Here is a 16,834-nt window from a genome sequence, read left to right on the forward strand (position 1 = left end):
CTATTGAGGGAATGATAATACTCGAGGCACAGAGTACATGAACATCCCCATTGTCGATTCCGATACCTTTCCCAGATCCGACACATAGCGAATTCAACCGAGTTTGATGATCGAACGCACGATGTACTGTACCCTACCAGGATCATACTGCCTCTTCTGATGTATCATTATTTCTCCCCTGGTTGACAGGGAGTAGTAACCATTATAAAGTGAAGATTGTTGGATCGAGATATTCTCCGAACGGTACCCTTGACTCAATCTCAGTCAGAATTGCATTGGCAACATCCCTACTGCCCACCATCATGGACGCATTCGACTTTTCCTCTGCTCCGGCCGAATACCTGGCCAAGAAACGTATCTTCGACATGCTGGTCATTCTCACCGGAATGAGCTGGGTGATCAACTACATCCTTACGGCCCGGAAGATCTTCAGGGATAGGGCCTGCGGAATGCCACTTGTCTGCCTCTGCTGCAATATCGCCTGGGAGATGATGGTCGTCCTGATCCACCGGCCCCCATACTTCCTCATGGACGTCTTTTTTGCCTTGTGGCTGTCAATCAATATGGTCATTTTGTACGGCTCGGTCAAATTTTCCATGAAAGCGCAGCTTCCGTCACCGCTGATGCACAAGCATCTCCCGCTGATCATCGTCTTGACTATTATGGGCTTTCTGTCGGGCTATCTCGTGCTCGCGCAAATGTTTGACCCTACCAAGGGGGTCTGGTGGGGAGGAATGTTTTCCCTGCTGCTTATGAGCGCTAGTTGCTTGGGTCAACTTGTGCACCGGGGTAGCACGCATGGGGCGTCATGGGCGATGTGGTAGGTGCCTTTGCTGTTGAATGCTTGTTTTCCTTGCTTGAAACTTACCGGAAGCTGACAATTACTCTCCGTCGAATATTCAGGATCTCCCGCGTTATCGGCTCCTATTCGGCAGTCACAGGGGTGTTTTTGAAGGCATGGATCTGGCCGCAGATGTGGGGGTGGTCGGACAATGCACTGACGAGGTGGTTTGTGGGCACCTCGTTGCTCGTCGATGTGATATATGGCTTTATCTTCTGGTATATTCGGCAGACCGAAAAAGGTGCCGAAGTAAAGAAGGCGTGAGTGAATGTACATGTTCTATTGGCGCGGATTCCAGTGAAGATGGACTCTGGAACCCCGGGCTGGACGTCAAGCATGAGGTATTCTCCTGCGTCTTGCTGCTAGATGGTGGCTATATACTCCATCGTTAAGAGTATGTTCAATAGAATCATGATATTTACCTAAAATATGCCTAGTGTGAATACAGGGAATTCATGTTCGAATGAGCAGAGTACTTTCCTGACCACGGTCCTCCCAACATATAGTTCTTTAGAATTACTGCATTTCTGAATCGCAAGTCGAATCTATGATCAATTCAAGCGGTCTGTTCCTAATAGGTCGTCCCAGCGCTGGCATCATGCACATAGGAGCTTGGTGGCATCCAATTGCCTCAAAAGGCGAGTCTGTTGATATCCAAGTATCTTTCAAGGACACTGACCACTAAAGTCAATGTGATGGACATGCAGATGACTGCAGATCGTCCCATTTCGACATCAATATAGATAAGGGCCTCTGCGGTCAAACGGGCATTTCTTGTACAACCTACGGTGTGTTACCAATTCTGACCCAAATTAAAGGATTCCTCGTCATGACGATGCAGCCGGTATTTGCAAAACAATGGAAACACAGGAATTTCCTCACTGTTGGCTACTTACCAGAGCAGTATGGCAAGGACTTTTCTTCTCCAATAGTACCCAGATGCTAGCTACGAGGCTCTCTGGGGTTGAACAAAGTCCCTAATCACATACTGCCTATTTACGAACATTTTCTTTAGCAATTTTACATTCATCGCTGACCAATAGATGCACACTCCCCTTCTTCCATACTCTCCTACTCCTAGTTTACCTAGACACGGAGTGGTGACGCTTCCTCGAGTACATTGCCTACGATGACGACCAAACCCCCTTTCAGAGTCATAATCGTGGGCGGATCGATTGCTGGCCTTACCCTCGCTCACTGCTTCAGCAAAGCAGGCATCGACTATATCGTGCTCGAAAAGCGCAAGCAAATCGCGCCGCAGGAGGGCGCGTCTATCGGCATTCTTCCTCATGGAGGTCAGATTTTGCAGCAGTTGGGGTTATTCTATTTGATCGAGGAGCAGATTGAACCATTGCACACGGCGCATCAGTGCTTTCCGGATGGATTCGCGCACACCACTAAGGCCCCACGGGTCATCCATGAGCGGTATTGCCTCCATGTAACTTGCCGTATTCACTGCTAATCTGGGCTATAGATTTGGCCTACCTCTCGCCTTTCTAGAGCGGAGACGAATGCTCAGAGTGCTTTATGACACACTTCCGGATGCATCCCGAATTCTGGTGGGAAAGGCTGTCATCTCTGTAGAGCGGGAGGATTCGGATCTGATGAGGGTTACAACCCAGGATGGAAATATATATCATGGCAGTCTGGTTGTCGGTGCTGATGGTGTTCACAGTCGAGTGCGCGCTGAAATGTGGCGACTGGCCAATTCGAAAAGTCCAGGTGCATTCCCTGAGCATGAAATGAGTTGTGGGTACTATCATATTCAAGAAAGGATGCGATCGAATAAAGCTGATTGCATTCCGGATTTCTAGCTATGACAGTCGAGTTTGCCTGCGTTTTCGGAATCTCGTCTTCTGTCCCCAAGCTGAAAGCAGGCGAGCAAGTGGGCAGCTTGAACAATGGCAGGTCGTACCTCATATTTCCCGGGAAGAATGGCAGAGTCTTTTGGTTCCTCCTGCTGAAGCTCGACCGAAAATACTCGTACTCCAATGCTCCACGTTTCTCCTCCACAGACGCCGAGAAGATGTGTGAGCGATATGCCGACGACCATATCTGGGACGGAGTGTGTTTTCGAGACCTATGGAGGAACAGACAGGTGTTCTCCATGACGAATCTCGAGGAAAATGTGTTTCAAAAATGGCATTGGGAACGAATCGTCTGCATTGGGGACAGCATGCACAAAGTAGGTTTCTGCCTTCAGTGAGATCGAATTTGAATGCTGGTCTGACAACCATCAACACAGATGGCTCCAAATACGGGCCAAGGGGCCAACTGCGCCATTGAGGACGCTGCTGCCCTTGTGAACTGCCTTTACCGGGCTCTTCGAGCAACACCTGGTGGTACTACCTTATCACCGGCAGAAATAGATGGTCTCCTGGAAAAATTCAATCGAACCCGACTTCGCCGTGTACTTGAAATCTACCAAACAGCCAGAATGGTTGTTAGATTGCATTCAAGGCAGAACCTCTTCCTCAAGGTGCTCGGACGCTACTACCTGCCCTACTCCGGCGATTTCCCGGCTGATACGGCATCAAAGGCAATAGCTGGAGCCGAGCACTTGGACTTTTTGCCGCTTCCTGCCCGCTCGGGAACTGGATGGCATCGGTTCAAGCCAGGCCAGAGGGGAACTGCATTGATAGCGTGTTTATACTCGGCTTTGGCTCTTGCCCTGTGTGTCCTTGCTTGGATTGGGAATGATTTTGTGCGAAATAGGTTTGTGTTTGCTTAGGGCCTGCTGTGGAGGGCTAGTACTCTAGAACATACACTACAATGCAGTCAACATAATATGCAAGCTTCAGTACCGTTCCTGGACGAGGCATGTTCCTAGTTGACTTCGAAAATTGAGTTTTGTCTTCCAGAGAATTGTTTTCGACTGGGGAGGCATATAGCGGCACTTCACCATCAGGCTTAACAAAAATTATAGCCTATCTTGTATGAATGAAGTCAATTGCAATACCCACTGCGTAAAATCGAGCGATAGGACTTTCAGCGTAAAGTATAATACAGTTCCTCCATTTGCGATTATTACTATTGAACAGGTAGCTGGTCTGTGTATGAAGCGCCTTGTTAAAAATTCATCCCATCCTGCTAAAACGTCAATTTACTGGCGATCCTGGAGATCAATGAAAGACACTCAGGCCAATTTCAATAGTGCAGATCAATTTGTGAAAGATTGAGAATTCGGCTTATCATCGCTCAAAGCAGTCGCTGCAAGAAATCAGCGCCAATATCCCAGCTACGCCATCGGGATAATAGTCTGCGTCATTCAAAATCGGGCCATTGGCTTCTCGAATGACAAAGGAACTGGACCTGCTTACTTCGTTCGTTTTTCAAGAGTGAATCCAATTCGGGCCAATGCGACAGACACAGCAAACCACTAGCTGTAAAAGGATACTGCATACGAGTTGTATACGTGGTCCCGCGGAGAGAAACTCCGTTGCTTTTTCTGGGCTATGTCAATCATCCGAATGTATGATAATCAATTTGGATTTCTGCCAAATAGAATTATTGCCATTGTTTGGCCTCGGAAAGGTCTCCAGGCACATTATCAATTCAACTGTTGCCATCAGCAGGGATTATGTGATTTTGATCAAACAGCCCATGAGTGTGTCAATGCAGTGACAGTATAGAAGGAGTACATTTGTACATTTGTACTACAAGTGAAATGTTACCTCTATTAGATTGAACCTTTATATTAAATTGTCAATTCCAGAATAGCGTACATGTCAACCGTCTATTCCAATTCACCTGCATGGAATGATTGACAAACATTATCATCTTCCTAGCTTTAATCCAGTCGCTACATGGTCTGTAGTAGAGAAAGGCAACCTCGCTTTGAGATACCTGAGATGCATCGGGATCTTCAGCCCTAATGAACTTCATATGCCGAGTGAACAATGTAGTATCATAGCCTAGACTATTGGAAGTCAGCCGCTGTTATTGACATGCACACGCTCTAGGCCCAGAGCAATTGAATGAACGCTTTCAGAGTGAGCTGGAGATGCGTTAGGAGGACTGATTGGAACATAAAAAAGAGTGTCATAGAGACTTCATGCGTCACAGGAAAGTACAATGAAAAGGGAATAATTTGTCCAGACCAGTGATCTAATACTCACGGCCCAAGCACATGAATCGCCCGGGTGTTTGCGGGCGGAAGGATGGTAAGAGGCTATAAAGGTGAGAACGGTATGAGGGATCTATGGATTGCGCATCGCGATGGGTTTGGGTTGCTGGCCCTCCTGAACGACTCTATCCAAGAGCTCCATATGGTTGAGGACCGTCATGCTTAGATCGTCCTCCAGTTGGACGGTGGAGAATCCTCATCCGCAGATATCGTACAGGACCTGAGTCAGTAATTACTTGATAGTGTAGATTGCAGCAACCGACATCAATAGCTGAACAATAACTAGATCATACTCCTCGCATTCTGAGGGACACGAGTTCAAGTCCCTTCTTCCCAGTTGATTCAATGGGTGATTGCCGAAGGAGTATTCTGAAACTCCTTGAACCAAGCACGATGTTAATGAAAGGTCTCAACAAAATTCTCCGCCATACCGAGCTTGTCAAGGGCTGTGGATTCTTCTGCACATTCGGAGGACCGAATGCACCTTGCACCGACGTCAGTGACGAGTCTGGAGGCATCCTTGGACTGAAACTGAAACTCAATCAGTCAGTTAGTCCTGAGTACTCAACGACACGTGGTGGATCTCGCCTTGGTGAAGCCTGATCTCATCAGTTCTTCTGGGTGTTTTGTGACATTGTCGTTGTGAAAGGGTATATCTGTCGATTCATCGCATTCCAGAAGCACCAAAAGCAGTCTGGTAAGACAATAGACGGCTACAGACATCCACAACAGCCGAGTGCTGAGGATGTCGTAGATCAGAGCAACGAGCATTATGGAGTGATGCTTGATCAAAGCCAAACAATATTCCGTTGGTGAAACTCCAGTTGCGGTCAGTGCACTGAATTATAACTTGTTCTGTTGTGTCAAGTTAGTTGACTAAATTCCGTCTATGCACAGGATTTCTCTATATAAATTGATATGATATCCCGATGCATGGAGCTTCGAATCGCAAAGGGGGCGTCTGCATGCGTTAGCTTGTTGCAATTATGGCGAGGACGAGCACCACATTGAAAACATTCTTTTCATTTGACCTTACATGGGTTCATTACCAGTCGATTTCCTGGCCTATTTGATATTCTCAGCTCCGTACGACCCGGTTCGGCACTTCCGGATCCTCATGAGCGAACTATAGTTGATAATGAAAGTTTCAAGAAATACTTGGCCCTCCAAGGGTAAAGAAAAGAAAGCATATATCTCCGAATTAGATAATCCTTCTTCGTGTTTGAGGTCCTTCACCATCAGTTACTTAGGATCCGATTGACGAAAAATCGACCCTAGGACACGTATCTTAAAAAACCAGACGTCATTTTATCTTCCTGTGAGTTGTACCTGTGCAGCAACTTCTTGGATCCAGTCAAAGGAATGTCTGGAAGCGAGCGCAGGGTCTTCGAAACCCTTTTGTATGCCTTTCCTTTCCTTCTCGCTCAGAATTTGGTCCCTGCCATCGTGGTCCTGACCACCAAGAAAAACTCATTTCTCAGGTACTTGTGGATTTTTTGGTCAGTCTTTATTTTCTCTCGATGGCTTCACATCCCGATATCGCATGATGAGAGTGCCACATACACCACCAAGGTGGGAGTCCAGCTTTTTATGGTGATCATCCAGGGCTTCAACCTCGTCCTGATCAACGCACTGGACAAGAACGAGCTGCTTCATACAAAGGTTATTGAACCAAGAGATCATTTCCTGTTCAATACCTTCAAAGTTGCCCGTCTATTTATGCATTTGCGGGGCGTGCGTACACCATGGCAGGCGAAAAAGATTCCATCGCACCCAGCATACCTCGCGCGACAACCGAAAGCGTCAGTCTCTCGCAGTGCATTCTTGACGAGACAGGCTGCTATCATAGCCTGGCTGTACTTATTCCTAAATTGCACAAGCTATCTAGCTGCTGGAGACTCATCACGACTCTCAAAGCCTGTTTATGACCTAGGCTACCTCCATGTTTCCAAGGAGGAATGGTGGACGCGAATCATGACCTCACTAATGTTCTGGTTTACCTTTTTGCGGGCAGCGGTGGATATTGACTATCGTACCGCGTCTCTTTTGTGTGTTGGCATAGGACTGGACTCTCCGGAGGACTGGCCACCACTGTTTGGTCGCGCAAAAGAGGCATACACTATCCGCAATTTCTGGGGGTGAGTGGCCACCATACAGATGACATTGGAATCTGCTAACGGGCCTATCGTTTTCAGTACATATTGGCACCAGATGTTCCGATGGCCGCTCACCGCGACAAGCAACTACTTGGCACGGGATCTTCTTGCTCTCCCTCGGCCGTCGTTGCTCGAACGATATACTAACATCTTCTTTGTGTTTCTCCTTTCAGGCGTGATGCATGTCATGTCTGACCTGTTCATGGGCATCCCCTTGAGCCAGTCGACTTCCCTTTTCTTTTTCTGCTCCATGCCATTAGGTATTATGATTGAAGATGCGGTTCAGGCGGCTTGGTCTCGACTCACTGACAGTCGTCCTCCTGGGAGGGTTTCCTCCGTCGCCATTGATGGACGTTCTGTGCCGTGCTGGCATAAGCTTGTGGGGTTCATCTGGGTGTGCAGCTGGCTTAGTCTCACGACTCCAGTCTGGTTGTATCCTATGGAGGCGTCAAGAGGAAAGAGCTTGTTCCTCCTCAATATTCCAGAGCTTGTTGGTACACCGACAGCCATTGCGATGACTGTTGGCGGAAGCCTTGTAGTAAAATATGTGTTTGGCGGAGAGCTTTAGAGCAATGCCACAACGACCTCTAGTCGAGCAACAGGATTATCACTATCGGTAGTAATCATTATAGGAAACAGTGGAGTGCAAACATATAAATAAATGATTGAATAAACGCCATTAAAGTATTATTAGGAACTTCACAGAGAGATCATTAAGATATCCAGGCAGGTAGAGGACAACGTTAATCGCAAATGATTGGCCGTTCGGTCCGGAGATAATCCGGTATTAGGGCTCAAACTTAGGGCTCGCACCTTCTGTGGCACTTCATTCCAAGCATCCACCACACTCTCGACAAGAGCAAAAGGAAATGTCCATCACAAAAACACGCCCAAATCTACACTATCGTCCAGAGTTTCAACGCAGTTGTCAACCGAAATACGTCTGACTCTCTGGTTCCGTCATTTGTCCAGAATCCACAATGGAAGGTGCCATGTGGCGAGACGTTTGAGGCTTGGACGCCAAAATAAGACGCGCGAGTTCGCCCATCGTAAGCTCAGGACTCAGTCGCATCAAATCAACCTTTAAGCCAAATGCTTCCTCCAGATCAGACTCGAGCTCGACGGCGACCAAAGAGTCCAAACCTAGACTCCGAAGCTCGGTTTCAGGGAGTATGCTCTCTGTGATATTGAAGCTCTGTGACAACATCCTTGATAGTTGGGCAAGCACAGCATCGCTCTCTCTAAAAGGTCGTGCCTCCGCATCGTCAGACAGTGATTCAGTGGATGATGTACGTCGGCCGAGAGAGGATGAAGTATTCCGGGTGGCAGTCGTCGTTCGCGAAGCTCGAGCAAGCCGGTCGTCTCGCTGCGTCTGAATTTCTCGACAAAGCGTCCCAACGTCAAATTGTCTTTCGTAGAGAGAGACCGGTCTGTGAAGATTGAACACTTCTTGAACCCGATTTTCCAACTCAGTCGCGGCGAGGGAATCGACACCAGCTTCTACAAGGAGTGTGCTGGCGGAAACCTCGCTTGGAGGAATTCCAGTTATCTCGTGAAGCAGCCGACTCAGTATAGGGAGGGTATTCGAGACATCACTGTCATGTGAAGGGCGGCATGATTCAATGGCTGGTTGATATAGCTCTTCTGCCTTCTTGACCGAGGGTTCCGAAGTCGGACTGTTGAGACCGGCTCTCTTGACAATTCCCTGGAGAGAACTGATCGTAATCCGAATGAACCTCGCTCCGAGAATGGCGGCGATCAAAGTTTTATTAGTTGAGTCAAATACGAATGTGTCGCACACGAGCTCCCTGGACCCGCGGCGTGTTTGTCGAGTATAAACAGTCCATGGTCCCGTCTCTGATTGAAGACACTTGAATGTGGCCAATTCACTTACGCCGGAGCAGATGAATACATCATCTCTCTTGCAATCATCCCTGCACAGCGCCTGTACTTCTGCGATCAATGCGAACTGGTCCATCAGGTTGCAGACTGCTATTTCCGAGTTGTTGCGATCTATCACCGGCATTTCCAGCTGGGCGACTGCCGCGGTGTCTTTTATGGTCATGGCTTTGATGCCCCTATAGCAAGGCTCGTATTCGGCCACTTTCTCGAGTATTTTATATATTAAGCTTCCTTTCATGGAAATCGCCGAAGGGTCATTCAGGATATTCTGGATATGACTGTATCCGATTACCCTCTGGATCGCCGACCACTGGGACCCCATTTTGGATTTGCCATGTCGCTCCTGCTGAAGTGAAATCGTTCCTGTCGCGTGGCATATGCTCTGGGCGTCCTTTTCACTGATTATCGAGAATCCCCTCTTGCATGATCCGACATGTTTGAGCCTGAGGCCAACGCGAACTCCAGGAGCGCGCCCAAGCGGGTTATGGATTTCCAGATCCAGAACCTGTACACGAGTAGACGCCATCGAGCATTCGTGGCCACCGCAAATAGCCACAGCTTGAGTGGCCAGCTCGACAAACACCGACACAGGACACAAAGCCTCCCCAAGGACCTCACGTCCGTTCAAGTATCTGCTAAAGTCCGGATGAGAATGATTGATTTCGAAATGCCATTCCCGTTGTTCGCGTCTGGAGTCCTCGTAACGCAGCAAAGAGACTAGTGGCTTCTCTTGGTCAGAAATGATCTTCTCCCGCTCAGAGTCGCTTTGGCGTGCTTGGTCAGAACATGAAAGCCAGTATGCCGTCTCTTCAAATTGGTAACCAGGAACGTCATAAGAGTCAAATGTTGTCTTCTCTATGGTATGATAGAGCCAGAACTGCACATCAAGGCCTTCATTCCACATCTGCAAGGTTGTTTCTGCTAATGATGCGAGAGGTTCGCGCGAATCCAGTTGTAGACGATGAAAAGAATGCCCTGAGCTGCTTTTGGTCCCCAGGGCACACTTCACAAGTGCTATACCTCTGGATCCGGCGCCTCCTTCGACCCACGTACAAGGTCCTAGCTCTTCATCAACTCGAGAAATAGCATCGAAGAAATATACTGCTTCGCGCGAATGACGAACAACCATCTCCGGAGTGAACTCCTTCCAGCTAGCACCCATTGAACATGTTTCGACCGGAATATTCGGCGTGGCATAAGTGATACTCCGTGCTAGAACCATATAGTCATCCAGCAAAGAGTCAACTAGTTCAGAGTGAAAGCCGTGGGTAGTCTTTAACTTTCGGGTCTTCAATGATGTCTTGGCCTCAATTGTCTGGATGGCCCCTTCAGTACCAACTAGGACGTGGTTCCTGGCTCCATTGAAGCATGCAATCTCGATCCTATGATCTTGGACTGAGCGGACGAGCTCGAGAGCTCCCTGCCTGCCTACCTCAACGGCAAGCATACAGCCCCTTTGTTTGCCCCATTTTTGCTGGATTAATCTGGCCCGCCCCGCAACCAGCTTCAGTGTATCGGTAAGCGTCGTAACTCCTGAGATACACATTGCAGTGAACTGACCAATACTATGGCCTATCACACGCTTGACGGGCAAGCCCGCATCAATCCAAGCCGCGGCGCATGCGTACTGCAGCGAGAAGAACAGGCAATGAAGGAGCACTACGTCCTCTATCGGCTGTTGGCCAAATAAGAATGGGATCAGGCCACTGTAGCCCAATTTGCGGAGAATCCCATCGCACTGATCAATGTGTGATCGCAACAGACTTGAACCTTCATACGCAGCTTTATGCAGGTAAACAATGTTCCCGGTTTGGCCTGCAAAGACCAGAACAACTGGCTTGGGCTTAGGTGAAGGCGACGATAGTTGCTCATGCGGCCTCGATTTCTCTCCAAGAATGCTGTTTAAGTCACTTCGCGAACTTGCATCGAAGATGATGCGATGACGAAGAGTCCGATTCTGCCTTCGAGCCACATTGAACGCGATATGTGACAATGGGGCGTGGGTATTTTCTAACCACCGACTGAGCGCAGTGCAGTACATCTTCAGACTCCTTTCCGATTGCCCAGATATCAAGAATGGATATCGAGACAACTGTGGTCGGTCATTATTGCCAGCACTAGACTCTGGTCGCGGTCTCTTTGTGGGCGGCTGGCAAACAATCACTGCGGCGTTGTTGCCCGCTGCCCCATAATTGTTGATGCAAGCGACACGGAAAGTGGCCTTCCATTCGAGGTCATTGGTTGGGATCGACATGTTGTCCGATTCGAGTGGCGGAATCGATGCATTCAAGGTGGTGAAATTGGCCTGTGGTGGTATTCGTTGATTTCGAATCATCAACAGCACTTTGAGGAGCCCTGCAATTCCTGACGCTGCCTCTGCATGCCCTATGTTGGCTTTGACAGAGCCAAAATGCAACGTGGAACCCCCAAACACTTGCCGAATACTTCTGCATTCGACTGGGTCTCCCCGCGGAGTACCAGTGCCGTGAGCCTCAACGTAGGTGATGTCCTTGGGTTGCATGGCTGCCAGCGACAGAGCCTTGCGATAGAGGTTGACCTGCGAGTGTGATGTTGGGACCGTGATTGCTTCGTTGCCATCGCAATGATTCACTGCCGATCCGACAATCACGCCTAGAATATCATCATTGTCGGCCACAGCACATGATAGCTTCTTCAACATGACAAAGCCACATCCTTCTCCACGGCAATAGCCATCAGCAGAAGCATCGAATGGGCGGCAAGGACCAGTCGGACTCAGAAACCTGGCCGCCGCCAAGTTCTGTTGCATATTCGGACAGGAAATTATGTTGACTCCTCCTGCCAGAGCCATGCTGCATTCGCCCATTCTGATGTCCTTACATGCCTGATGGATAGCCACAGCTGAAGAGGAACACGCAGTATCAATGGTCATCGACGGCCCCGTCCAGCCAAAGTAGTGGCTTATTCGACCGCTCACAAAGGCTCGAGCAGTGCCTGTGAATGAAAACGCCGTCGGAGCATGAGAGCCGACGTTATGGTCATAATCGGAACCTCCGACGCCAACGTAGCAGCCGATATTCTTGTCTCTAGCACTATTCCCAAAGTATTCAGATGACTCAACAGCTTGGTACGCCACATGTAACGCAATCCGCTGTTGCGGATCCATGTATGTAGCTTCCCGTGGAGATACTCCGAAGAGTCCGTGGTCAAAGTGGTCTGCATTGGAAAGGAAGTTGCCCCTTAGAGGTCTTTCCTGTGGCACCTTGCGCCACGAGTTGGATATCGCAATTCTGCCTTCGGGAAGGTCCCCAATCTTTGTGCCTCCTGATTGAATGAGGTCCCAAAACTGGTGCATAGCTTCTGCACCAGCGAATTTGCAAGCAGCTCCAATGACGGCAATAGAGTGCTCAGGGTAGTGATAATGACCTTCCTCAGTCATCGATGACTTTTCTTCTTTCGGCGAAACGGTCGAGGTCAACGGCGGCGAGAAAACTTGAAGGCTTGCGGATGCTGTAAGTGATCGGGGGAGACAGCTCACAAGGCCCAACTCCAATATGAGCGGCCGCTCAGCTTTCTCGGACTGTGATATAAAACTGGAAACAGTCTCTGTCATGGTCGAGAGCCAGTCAGCTGGCTCCGTCAACACGCATTTCAAGGCAAGCTCATGCAGCTTCTCCGCTGATGTGATCAAACCCCCGGTGGTGTTATTTCTCAAGGGGACCAATGGTGTGTCAATAATGGGGAAGCGAAGGGACCCTTCAGTCTCGCAGAGTTCAAGGAGGTCTTGGAGAATTCCGGCATGCGTCTTGCTATGATATCGTCCGTTGACGGGAATTTTTGTCACCTTAGCGTTTTGTGCTTCCAGGTCGGCCCGCAGCGACGAGACCTCGGAGAGTCTGGCTGTGACGGTGATGCTTCTATCGTCAAGCTCGACAGATGTGTACACCTATTTGATGCTGTTAGCTTCACGCGCTGACATCGGACTCCCGCATCATGTTTCGGTACGCACCCCAGGATGCTGTTTCAGAACATCTGTTACTCGATCCTTTCCACTGCTATCTTCCCAATGTATGATGACACAGGTGTAGCTTCCTGTACTCCCATGCATCAACCTGTCCAGGTCAACGTAGGCGCCAACGCACGTGGCTAATCTCAATGCGACAGTAGCGTTGCACCATATGTCTCTTTCCGACCCGGAGCATGCCAGAGCGGCAGCACTGAGGAAGCCTGTACAAAGTCCTTGGAATCCCCCTTTGCAAATCGAATGCAGAATACGTTGATGTCTGTCTTCTTGGGAATCATCGGCATCCAAGGAGAGCACAAATCGGAGATATTGAACCAGGTGGATAATGACCGTGAGCGGTGCCATTAGAATGTTTGGCAAGCCTTCTGGTATTTCCAAAAGACACTCATCCGCAGTGGCCCAATCTTTCAGCTTTTTCAGGGGCTCGTCGTCGACTTGGCTCAAGACGGGCTTGACCTCGACCAAATGTGACCAGAATCGTGGCAGGTCATCAACTGCCTTGGCAAGCTCTTTCAACTTTGGGTCTTTGACATTTGATTGAATGCGCTGTAGGAAGTCTCTGGAGGGCGGAGGGGTCTGCGAGCCGCAAACAACGGCGGATGGATATGCTGAAGCCATGGGGAACGAGTACTCTTCGCTCAAGTGAGAAGCGGTATCCTGTTCGTCACAGCGCTTTCCAAGGTCGATTGTACGCTATCATCTATCAAGCATTTGCTGGGTAGATGGTTGACCATCGTCAGAAGGCCATTCATAAAAGGGTATTCTGATTAGAGAATCGCCATGATGAATGGACCTGTTAGTCTTTGCCCAGAAAGCAAGCCGAGTCATTCGAATCGAGGACCCTAACTTCGAACTCGAACTATCACAGCGATTTGATTCGTCTATTCTTCGTTCAAGCTACTAATTGTTATCTTCCACTGGATGAATACAATCCACCACGCTCCCCCTTCCTGTCCTTGCATCATCAGGGCTATTGGTAACTGCAAGTGGATAGCAAGGAAGGCCGGTCAAACTTGCCAGTCCTCCATACATTACATTGGGACCGGGTGCGGGTTCATACAAAAGTGCTGCGTGCCAATCTGTCCTGCTGATTGGATTGGATTCCATGATAAAGCTTGAATAAGACAACATATTGCACACCCACGGATCCATGTCACATACGGTCCGGCGGTGTACCTGGCAAGCGCAAAGGTAATATCATGTCGGCCCTTTGACTATCCAGTAAGATGCAGTAAGAGACAAATCCAGACTTTCAATTTCGTATCTATCTTACGATGCGTTAAGGAAATCAGGCCAAGCCAGGTCCAAGGCATGTGGGCGGCTTTACAATGCGGATGGATCATTCAAGGTCATCACTTCGCGTCTGAAGTGCAACTCCTCACATGGCCTGAGTGGTTTTTCCTCGTCAACAGCCCCTGGTGTTCAGCTGACGCTATGGGCTCATTATTCAGGCCCTGGCTTCTTTCTCGGACGCATTCCGACAAACTGGGCTCGCGCCACCGGAGACCTGCAGGCTGGAAGAGCAAAACGTAGGGTGCTAGTGTGCTGGTCAGCCCTATCAGGTATCTCGGGTCTATAATAACTTGACGTGTTCCAAGCGCCTCGTGCTTCTGTTGCAAATTCGCCGGTCGAGATGGGAATGTCGCTCTTTGGTCCGCATATCATCGATGGTATTTGGGCTAGACGGAAATCCTCCGAGAAAGTCTTTACTGGTCGACAGGGAGTCCACCACGGACTCCTCGGCTTGCATGGTGCAGGGGCGTTTGTCAGGCTGTCTTGTAACGTCAACGAGCACGGACCCCTAAATTTGGTCGAAACCTCATCTTGCATGAATAGTTACCGCTACGGATATCCCGCGATTCTGAATTGGGAAGAACCGGTATAGATGACAATGCTTAAGGTAATGATTGGTATACAGAGTATATCAATTCTGGCTACTTGCATGACCACGCTAATCAGTTTATGCATACTAAGGCTCAGTTGCGAACAGCAAATCCAATCATGACCTATTATTCCCCTGCGAATGCCCCTGTCATACTCGGGGCATACAGTGTGTGCATGCCGCAACTGGGACGTAAGATATGCAGGGATCTTGCCTGATAATGCGCAGACTCATGGCCTAGATTCATCCAGAACCGCATTGACCAAGCTTCTTATTTGCGCCTGATATTATTCATTGCGCATCACACATGGTCTGAACCAACGGTTCAGAGATATTCATCCGGGATAGTACACTGCATGCCACACTTATCATGACATGGAAATTCCTGGCACGCACGAATATGCTTTTTCCTGCCAGAGAGTTATTTTGAATACGAGATGTACAGTGCGCCTTCCTTGACGAACAAATACCGCTTTTGAGAGCTTGTGAAGCATGCACATTACGCCGTGTCACCTCCTGCTTGCCCTCTGGACTCATTAGACAAGCTTATCTCGGAGCCGTGACGAATCGTAGCCATCACCGGGCCCAACATGTACGTTGAACCATTATGGGGTCAGGTACTCGGAACTGCCGGATACAACGCGCCCAACTTGGTTGGGGAGAAAAGAAGTCGCATTGAGGATTTTGCCATGCATGTCTGGAATTCCATTGAAGCAGGTTGCCAGATGCTTCTTGCGAGGCAAGGAAATGTCTAGAATCACTGCGAGTACCTCACAAGGCAACTATTACCGAATTTCGAGCACTATGGTCAAACAATGCCATGTGCGACTGTCAAGGATAGGACTTGCCGTGACTGGGATTGCCTGTTCATGTAGACGGCGAAGATGTCCGGCGATACATCCTTGACTTTGGGAACTCTATCAGAACCTTTCACGTCTTCAGCTAGGGGTCGATTTAAGGCAATTTGAGGGATTGATACGTGCCGAACAAGCCGGGAGCCAAGAACCTCGCTCATGCTTTCCCTCTTTGCCATTAGAGCTATAGCTGATTGGTCCCTGAGGACATCGACCGACCCATGCGTAGTGTGAATAATCGAATCTTCGAAATACATGTTGAGAAGGGTAGAATTAAAGACATGTGTTTGCCTTTTGACGGAAAAAATGGCCCAACCTGCATATGTCTCTCTACAAACACAAGTCCTGCTTTGTGGACCGAGTAGAATAGCAATAGGGTTGACGATAGCCAATCCTAGTGATATTTCTCATGATGGTGCTTTTGGATAGACTATAGTCGTCATACCGCTTTGTATGTAGCCTACTCGATGATATTTCATCTCCTGTCTCATGGGATCTGACCAGTGCAAGATTCACGCCAATACCTTCCATTGAATGTCCCTAGTCAAACATACACAAGCAGTTTACCCGAGTACATTTGATCGCATCGAAGGCATCATTAGAGGACACATACACGACGGACCTTTCTTGGAAAGGTTCAGAAAGCACGTGGTTGGGTGTCGAGTTGCTTGATCTTGCCTCGTAGATCTATGGACCCGCCGGCTAGTTGGCCAAACGTATCTGGTCCCTCAAGGAGTATGTTGATGTTAGGTATCTCGGGAATCGATAGCACTGGAGTATCATAGGAAGACAGAAGTTGTTGGTCTCTGCTAAATATGGTTCCTCTGTACCGGACCTTACTATTTAGAGAAGCCCAGGACCAAAACGGCGCGATATACAACTCTGAAAGATTGTATCGTTGATTATCGGAGGGAGTCACTTGACAAGCATAGGCCGTGGAGAATACCTTTCCCCCATAGTCCGGGGACATAGATGTCTGAGTTGAGTTTCTGGAATTCCTTGGCCAGACCTGATAGAATGATGAGCTTATCCCTTAGCTGTGTAAGACATCTAAATCAAATGTTAGCCAA

At 48.8% G+C, this 16,834-nt stretch overlaps 3 protein-coding genes across 3 annotated transcripts; 2 read left to right on the plus strand and 1 right to left on the minus strand.

Moving 5' to 3' along the window:
• Positions 1–302: 302 nt before the first annotated feature.
• Positions 303–3,572, plus strand: CDV56_105272 (FAD-dependent monooxygenase spyC; the record flags this gene model as incomplete). The annotated part of the gene is made up of 6 exons (XM_026758891.1): positions 303–820; positions 904–1,101; positions 1,994–2,266; positions 2,316–2,590; positions 2,656–3,026; positions 3,087–3,572. The coding sequence occupies 6 exons, from the start codon at positions 303–305 to the stop codon at positions 3,570–3,572; spliced, it is 2,121 nt and encodes a 706-aa protein (XP_026614118.1).
• A 2,757-nt stretch (positions 3,573–6,329) lies between these two features.
• Positions 6,330–7,691, plus strand: CDV56_105741 (acetyltransferase spyB; the record flags this gene model as incomplete). Its single annotated transcript, XM_026759360.1, has 2 exons — positions 6,330–7,105; positions 7,163–7,691. The coding sequence occupies 2 exons, from the start codon at positions 6,330–6,332 to the stop codon at positions 7,689–7,691; spliced, it is 1,305 nt and encodes a 434-aa protein (XP_026614119.1).
• Positions 7,692–8,051: 360 nt separating this feature from the next.
• Positions 8,052–13,646, minus strand: CDV56_105860 (non-reducing polyketide synthase spyA; the record flags this gene model as incomplete). The annotated part of the gene is made up of 2 exons (XM_026759479.1): positions 8,052–12,950; positions 13,014–13,646. The coding sequence occupies 2 exons, from the start codon at positions 13,644–13,646 to the stop codon at positions 8,052–8,054; spliced, it is 5,532 nt and encodes a 1,843-aa protein (XP_026614120.1).
• Between the last annotated feature and the right edge of the window lie 3,188 nt (positions 13,647–16,834).

Source organism: Aspergillus thermomutatus (assembly GCF_002237265.1).
Source record: "Aspergillus thermomutatus strain HMR AF 39 chromosome Unknown NODE_104, whole genome shotgun sequence".
Classification (NCBI taxonomy): Eukaryota; Fungi; Ascomycota; class Eurotiomycetes; order Eurotiales; family Aspergillaceae; genus Aspergillus; species Aspergillus thermomutatus.